The sequence below is a fragment of the Colossoma macropomum genome, unplaced genomic scaffold (genome assembly GCF_904425465.1).
Source record: "Colossoma macropomum unplaced genomic scaffold, Colossoma_macropomum, whole genome shotgun sequence".
In the NCBI taxonomy this organism is placed as follows: Eukaryota; Metazoa; Chordata; class Actinopteri; order Characiformes; family Serrasalmidae; genus Colossoma; species Colossoma macropomum.
The window spans coordinates 25,946,423-25,955,380 of NW_023494795.1; the positions used below are offsets into that span (position 1 = coordinate 25,946,423).

General features: G+C 40.1%; 1 protein-coding gene across 1 annotated transcript in view; it reads right to left on the reverse strand.

The window, feature by feature from the left end:
• syne1a (spectrin repeat containing, nuclear envelope 1a) overlaps positions 1–4,838 on the reverse strand; it is a 174,693-nt gene extending 169,855 nt beyond the window's left edge. Inside the window, 2 exon segments of the mRNA XM_036582013.1 lie at positions 1,849–1,910; positions 4,688–4,838. Coding sequence (XP_036437906.1) covers positions 1,849–1,910; positions 4,688–4,778 — 153 coding nt within the window. The 5' untranslated portion in view covers positions 4,779–4,838.
• Positions 4,839–8,958: the final 4,120 nt, after the last annotated feature.

Genomic DNA, 8,958 nt, shown 5'->3' on the forward strand with positions numbered 1-8,958 from the left:
CAAGCCTGGAGTGGTCTTATAGAAGTTGATAATGCTCATAATAGAGGTAATTGGCCCACATCTCATTATTGGGCAGCACTTAAGTGAACTGATGCTTCAAACCTTTCACTGCAACACTAACTGACAGCTTCAATCTGTCCTGCAGCCGATAGCTAACAAACAAACGGCAACCGGAGAAAGCTTTATTAAACATTAATGCGTTAAACGTTTGATGTTTGACGGCCTACAGTTTAATGTTGGAGGGCCAGTGGTGGGCAGTGTTATATGAAATATCATGTCAAGGCAGATTTCCTACAGCTTGACATTTCAAATGAATTTTCTGCTCCGTGTCACCGGAGACGAGTAATCAAACTGGATGCGTTTAGAGGCTCAGTGGGCCGGGGCTGCTGGGTAATTGCGCTGCGGCTGGCTGGAACAGTCACTCTCCACGCACAGTGAAGGGTTAAGTGAGGGAGATTAACACGCCATAATGCCATAATTACACATACACACACAGTCTCCAGTGGGCGCACACGCCCGGTGCTAATGGTTAAATCGCAGAGACACCTGTGATCAAATTAACAGGGGAAGAAAAAAACTGATTCTACTTCAACATAACAGCTATCAATGGAAATGTAGAAAGATGAGCCCTTCGTCCACTATGAATGGCCCTTAAAGGGCCCATAGTGTACATTTGTCTTGCATTTATTTTTTCCCTGAGGTCCAGTTACATCATTTGTGTTTTTTATGTATTGAAACCTGTCATGTGTCCATTTTACAACCTCTCTTTATCCCATAGATATAAAAGGCTGTTTTTTGCAAGTCTGGAATATGTTCACGACCTCTGTTCTGATTGGCTGCCCTGTATTGTGCCTATTCATGAAGCAGTCCACGCTTGAAACACTCCTTATAACTTCATCATGAATGAGTGGCGTACAATGGTGAAGGCTGAAGAGGTGCATGCAATAAACGTGCTTATTTTTGTGACCACAAAAAAAACTCAAAATGATCTGTTTTTGCAGAGTTGTTTCTATAGAAGGATATTTATTAATGTTTACATACTATATATGTTTTTTCACCTGAGGTCCATTTGTACACCATTTGCACACCATATGTATCAAAAACAGTCATAATTCATTTTTACATGACTATTTTTCAACCTCGCTTTGTCCCTAGGAATTAAAGACTTATTTTACTGTGCCTTTAAGACTGCTGTATGTAAATAAACTCTGTTCTGATTGGCTACCCTGTATTATGCTTCCTTCAAAAAGCTGAAACACTGCTTAGAACTTCAAGAGCAACTTTAAGGGCAGAGCTAAACTGCTGTAGGTTGAACAGGTGAATATATGTAAATGAGTTGGTTCTTGTGACATCACAGAAACAATGATTTCAAAACAGGCTGTTTTTGCAGCTTAGTTTCAATATATCGATGTATGGACTGGATACTGAATGGGACGTTTAGACACTTTGTTGAAAAGCATGTTTTCATATTACTTCAAACTCCTTTATTTTAAGAAAGCGAGGGAATTTTTCCATGAATTGTTCCCTTTAAAGAGAAGTGCATGGGCCACCTATGGCCATAACAAGCTATATTGTGTAACACATATGTTGGATAAATAGTAAGCAGTACAGCTTTATGGTGTAATGCTGGCTAAGTCCTCTCAGCAGGTTGACTGAGAAACAATAAGCTATGGACATATATGTTTCTGTATGAGCTGGTACCACCGGTCTTATGACAGGCTAACACTGAAACAACAGAGAGTATGTAAGATTATGTTGTTGTCATGTGTAAGTAAGTGTTTGTATCCTTTTTTTAGCCACATGTGAGGGCACAAAGTGGACAGGTGAATACTACATAGTCTCTCTCACCTTTGCCAAATGGGAGTTGATCCACTTTGTAAAGGTCCGCTTCTGCACAGCCTCTTGCTCATCTAAACCAAAATCCAAAAATAACAAACATTACATTTCTTCATAGACACAGAGACAAATCAAGCATCACTACTTTCTTACCTAACCTTTTAAATTCAAGGGCACCTATTAAATTCTTCACTTCTTAACTACATAATTACATATAAGCTTAAAAGTAGTTACTGAATAGTGAATCTTAAGAATAATAACTGAACAATAATCCTGTAGGTAATCTCTGATGTTAATGTTTAGGTATAAAAAACCTTTGAAAAGTAACCTATAATATCTTTTTGGTGCCGTCGAGAGAACAAAAAGAATTTGCAGCCTAAATGTTCAAAAATGTACCATTTTGACCAACTCATTAAAGTGGAGTTTCAAGTTATAAAGTAGGTTGTGTTGCTTCACAGGTGGTATTCCGGGTGGTCACTATGGTGTTCCAAGTGGTTGCGATAGTACTACCTCTATTGATTGCAATGGTGCTGCCTAAGTGGGTGAAATAGTACCCAAAGTGGTTGCCAGGGTGTTGCTAGGTAGTTGCTATGGCATATCTTGTGGTTACTAGGGTGTTGCTATGGTTTCCCACAAGGTAGCTTGGGTGATGATAGGTGGTTGCAATGGGATCTCAGGTGGTTGCTAGGGTGCTGCTAACCAGTTGCTATGGTATCTCTGGTGGTTGCTAGGGCATTGTTATATGTGAGTCCAGACCTCAGGGGCCAGACCTCAACATCACTGAATGTGTCTGGGATTATTTGGATCATGAAAAGCAGAAAATGCCACCAACTTTTGGAGGTGTGGAAAAACATCCCTGCAGATTTTTAAAACCAAAAGCAAGTTTCCCAAAAAGAATGGAAGCTGTAATAAGGGCAAACTGTGGACACACTAAATACTGAAAAAAACCTCACCTCCAAAGTTCAATATAAGTGGTTGGTTGGTTTTTTCCAGACCTTGAAAAATAAATAACTTGTGCTTAATGGCTGTTTTAACTGGAAATTAAGTAAATGAAGGTGGTCTTTTTCACATTACTTTATACTATACAGTATAACACACTACACGAGTGTTCTTAACATATCTACTGTCTGACAGATTACGCAGCAGAACCTTCTCACTGTCATGTGTGAGCCAGTTCATGTTTTATGCAGATCCACAGTTACATTTACTAAAGATCCTCAAATTTGTGAATCAATCATTTGATCAGCGCAAAGAAATAAAATATTGATGAAAGAGAGAGGCATAGAGAGAAAGACAGAGAAAGAGAAAGAGACAGAATCATAGAGTGTGAGAAATTAAGAGAGGAATAAAGAGAGAGAAAGAGACAGAGGGGAATGAAAGAAAGAAAGAAAGAAAGAAAGAAAGAAAGAAAGAAAGAAAAAGAAAGAAGCAGAAGGAGAGAGGGAAAGAGTTTCAGAATGAGAGGGAATCAGAGAGAGAAAGAAGGATAGAGAAACAAAGAGAGAAACAGAGGTACACCTAGGGTGAGTGAAAGAGATATAGAGTGAGAGAGAGATCTGGAGTGAGAGATACCTAGACAGAGAAAGAGAATGGAAGAGAGAGAGAAAGACAGACCTAGAGTGAGAGAGACCTTGAGGAGGAGAGAGAGAATTAGCTAGACATAGAGAGAGAAAGAGTGAGAGAAAGACGCACCTAGAGTAAGAGCATGACTTAGAGTGAGAGGAAGAGAATAAGAGAGTCAAAAAAGAAAGAAAGAAAGAGAGAAAGAAACAAAAGAAAGAGAGAGAAAAAGAGCAGGAAGGAGAAAGAGAGAGAGAGAGAGAGATAGATAGAGAGGGAGACAGTGAGTTAGATAGACATAGAGAGAGAGAAAGACACACCTAGAATGAGAGAGAGAGAATGAGAGAGAAACAGAGAAAGAAGGAGAGAGAGAGAGAGGGAGGGAGGGAGAGAGAGAGAGAGAGGGAGAGAGAGGGAGTGATGAATGATGGTGATGACACACAGAGCTATAGAGCTTCAACACCAGTTTGCTCTAATGTGTGCAGTGGTTGGGGGGGGCACCATTCTCACAATTTTAAGGACAAGGTGACTTTGAGTGGGAAACGCAAATGAAAACTCAAACACACACTTTGCAGTGCCACCCACCCATACACACACACACACACACACACATACACCATTAGAATCCACAGATATGAATTCTTTTTACGTTCTGTATTAATTATAAGCCTAAATAGCCAGACATTAATCAATACAGTTCTGTCTCACTATCACACACGCACACAGCCCATGGCTTCGTTTCCTCGGTCAGAGACACAGGCGCACGTGCACACACCCATTCATTCACAATGTACCCGGCTCCTCTAATGAGGGTGCGTGTACTGTGTCCTACAGATGTCCCCAGTGTGCTCCTCACAGCTCCATAGAAAAGTGCTGCCAATTGGACGGGAGCTCTGGAGCAGCCACACATGAGCCTACACTCACCATGTGTATGAAGCCCCCCAGCACTGGGCAGAGTGGAACAGCGCTCTCTGGAGTGAGGGAGCTCCATCCCTTTGGGATGAGCTGGTATGAAGTCTGTGATCCAGAACTAACTATCCAATATCAGTACCTGACCTCACCAATACTCCTCTAGCTGAACACAATCAAATCCTCACAGCAATGTTCCAACATCTAGTGTAAAACCTTCTGGAGGCTGTTAATGCAGCAAAGGGGACAAACTCCTTATTAACAGCCATGTTTTCAGAGGAGACGCTGGATGAGCAGGTGTCTACAAACTTCTGGACACATCGTGGAAACACACACACACACACACACACACACACACACACACACACACACATTCTCTTACCACGCAGATGTTGAGAAACTCCTGGCACTAAGTTGAGAGACGCTCCAGACTTCTTCCTCTTGGTGGCCAAATCCTGCCATGTTTGAGCCATCCTTCACTCTGTTTACACACTTCTCCTTCAGTCCTTCACTCCTTCCTCACTTCTCCAATGTCCAGTGTCCATAGACATGGACAATTGATGGTCCAACACTCAATCTCCACGTCCTTTTACAACTACCAACAGAATATACCTTAATGTACAATAATCTGTACCTACACTGGTCTTCTGGTTATTCAGACCTTCTATTCTAATCCCTCATGTTTTCTTTTCTCTGTTTCTTTCTCTTCATTCAGCAGCTACAGACGGCGTCTACACTGAACTCTCTCTGAATGCCTGTGAGGGAATGTGTGCATGTGATCATAATACTGCGGTCTCTCTCTCTCTCTCTCTCTCTCTCTCTCTCTCTCTCTGCCACTCTCTCTGTATCCCTCCTTTCTCTCTCTTTTTTCTCTTTGTATCCCTCTTTTTTCTCTCTGTATTCCTCCTGTCTCTCTCACCCGTTCTCTTCTCTTTCTCTCCCACTCTCTCTGTATCCTGCCTTTCTCTCCCCTCTCTCATTCAGTATATATCCCTCCTCTCTCTATTCCTTCCTTTTCACTTTCTCTCTTTTTTCTTTCTCTATTACTCCTTTTTCCCTCTCCCCCTCTGTTTCTGCCTCTCTATCCCTTTTCTACTTCTTTTTCTCTTCGCTCCTCTCTTTTTCTCTCTTCTCTCTCTCTCTGTCGCTATCCCTCCTCTCTCTTTCTCTCACTCACTCACTCTCTTTTTACCCCCTCCTCTCTCTACCCTTCCCGCTTTCTTTTTCTGTCTCTAACTCTTCCCCATCCTCCTCTCTCTCTGTACCTTCCTCTTCAGTTCTCTCTCTCTCTCTCTCTCTCTCTCTCTCTCTCTCTCTCTCACTCTCTCTCTCTTTCTCTGTCTCTCTCTCTCTCCCTTTTTCTCCCTCTCTCTTTCTCTCTCTCTCTCTCTCTCTCTCTAAAGCAGCAGAAACCAGCCTCCACCACCAGCCAATCAGATTAGGAGGTAATGGCTGATGTCATCACAGATCTATGAGTGAAGAGGGAGGCAACATGCTGTGAGACACAGACTCAGCCCTCCACACGCTGGCATGTTCTAACAGCGGCTAAAGCTCTCTCCTCCCCCTGTCGTCACTGTCATAACTAAACAAATAAATTATATTTCTGAAATAGTAATGTTATAAGAGACGAAAAACTGTTCCTGACCTGTAATGTAGGTAATTTCAGGCCTTTTCTCTTGATCCATTCATCATTAAATGTTCATACAATGTGAAAGGGAGCTGGCATTTTGAAATAGGGCAAAAAAAAAGATGAGGTTTTGATATGACAGTGTGTCAGCAGTGTGGTGAAAGCTGGTAGGTAATCTGATTGATTCTCATCTGATTTATGGCTGATTTAAGAGGCTTAAAGCAAAAATCAATTTTTATTGCTTTTTGGAAATACAGGAGTTTAATGTAGTACATAAACACTGTTTACGTCTAAAAACGTACCATGCATTCCCCGGTCTATACAGTCATGTAAAACATGTATCTCCAAAATTGTAACTTTACAGAACAAGGCAAAAACATTCTTTACTTAAGTTAATTGAAAGAGTTTTTTTTTCTACCCAATTTTGGTGCATTTTTATTGGTCCATTCATCATGAAATTTTCACACAATGTAAAGAACAGCTGTTCTGCTCAAATGATGTAGAAAAGTGAAAATTGCAAAAAATGGTGATACATGTTTTTCTTTGGACTGTGACGATATGGAGACAATGCCTGTTTTAAGTTCATTGTTTTTGTGATGTCACAAAAACCGATACATTTACATCTGCTTATTCAGCCTACAGCAGTTTAGCTCTGCCCATTCACAATGAAATTCTCTGCTCTTTGAGTGAGACACAATACAAAGCAGCTAATCAGAGCAGAGCTCATTTACATATGTCAGTTTCAAAAGCACCATAACAAAATCAGCCTGTTTAATGTGTAAAAAGAATAGGAAAAATGGTTATGTAAAGATGCATTTGATATACAAAACCACACAAATGCAAAAAATTGTAGGATATGGGCAATTTAAAGACCCTGAAAAGGTCTTACAAAGTAAATCATATCTTGATACAGATTTCTTGATACAGATGGGTTCACGTTATTGACAACTAATGTGGGATTTACATATATTTGTTAAAAGAAAGCAGTGCTTTGGTAATTCTATGCATTTAAATTAAACACAGTTCACTCTTGACTCTTGGACAGTGCAGATTAGCAATATAAAAAATCATAAGCCTAAAAAGTATTATATCTCTGAGATAATGATAGCTTCATTAATCATGAGTGTGATTTTCTATTTTATTCTGTCCCTCCCAAAAGGCCTTTTAATGATGAAAGTCATTAATATCAAATGGCACCTGTCACACGTTATCTGTCTTCAGCTATCTCTCGTTCTCCCGGCCTGAGCCTTTCCCTGCAGCCAGCACCAAAACTATAAATGAAACAGCTCTGCTGAGAGACAGACAGATTTTAACACATCTTTAAAGCTCTTTCTGAACATGTTTTCTGACTCTCCTAAAAATATTCTCCTTCTGTTTAAATTACAGTATTGTTGTAATATTGCTTTGCAATTACTAGTTGCTACACTTCTGTATATTTATCCAGTAGAAAAGCACAATAGGTCTGAAAGTTTCTAGACACCTGCTCATCCAGCGTTTCTTCTGAAATCAAGGGTATTAACAGGAGTTTGTCCCTCCTTTACGGCAGTAACAGCCTCTACTCTTCTGAGAAAGCTTTACACTAGATGTTGGAACATTGCTGGGAGGATTTGATTGCATTCAGCAACAAGAGCATTAGTGAGGTATGACCTTAGGCTCATGTGTGGCTGCTCCAGAGCGTCCCATTATACTGGCAGTGCTTTTCTATGGAAATTAAATAAGCTGTGTGTGCACAGTTGAATACCTGTGTCAGCAATATATGCACGGAATTCTATTGATTTGTCAAGATTTCTGGGTAATCCAGTTGTTTAGATGTAAACAGAGTCTTTCCTTTACAGTGGTGGTGATAGGAACCAGGGGGTACCAATGCCTACAACACAAATATAGCCATTTTGTTTACTATCCAAAATCACACGTCAACCTAAATGTGTCTTTTTTAAGTGTCTTGTGAGTTTTATTTGTGATTTTGATAATGATAAAGAAGTGCTCAATCTGAATTTGTGGGTACTATTTTGTCTTACAACACCCTGTATGTACCTCTCTGCCATGAATGTCACTTTACAGTAGCTGAAGGGATACCGTGATTCTTTTAACCATAAAGTGCATTTCTCCCAAATAAATGACCACTTATAGCACAATAAGAAAGGAATTTAAACTGCATTTGGCCAGACTATGCAGTTCACCACTGCTGTAACAAAACCTTCTGCACTTTAATGTAACATGATTTTTGGATCACTAGTGATTGGTCCACTGGTCATGAAATGTTCAGTGTGAAAAACGGTTTTCCATGTAAAGGTGTCCATGTAACAGCAATAATTTGCACGGCAAGTTTTTGTCTATTAGAAAATAATAATGAACAGTAAGCTAAACATATGCTGACACATCTGTGCCCAGTGACACTGGCACTTATGAGGTTAATTTCCTGGTGGGCTGCTGTTCAGAACTGATGAAACTGGAGGAGCGTGCTGGCACTGGAACAGCTCTGTCTCTGTCCGTGGTGCTGAAACATCAATAAGCTCTCTGAGCAGTGAATCCAATGCAGAGGGCAATTTCACACAACTCTACAAACGCAATAACCACAAAACGAGAGGCTGGAAGAATGGAAATGGGAAACCGAACAGACCAAATAGAGCCATGAATTATTTCTCATTCACACAGACCAGAAAGAGCCTGTAAAGCAGTCCAATCTATATAAATATTTCACCATCTGAAGATAAGACAAAATACTACACAATGTTTCATATTGTTTCATATGTGAAACAGCTCACCATTAAAGCCACACACACACAGCATTTTTCAACCTACTCTCTTTGCCACAACTACAGCAGAGAGATGATTACCGCAGACAATAATCTCACAAACTCATAATCTTACAATCTCACAAAAATATTTTTAATATACACTGTAAATTAAAAAAAGTCTTTTTGCATTATGTTCATAGTAATTAACCATGTTAACATTAAATAACAATTAAATAGCGACTGTGCCTTCACAGCCATCTGGACCACCAGATTACTGTGATGTAGTTG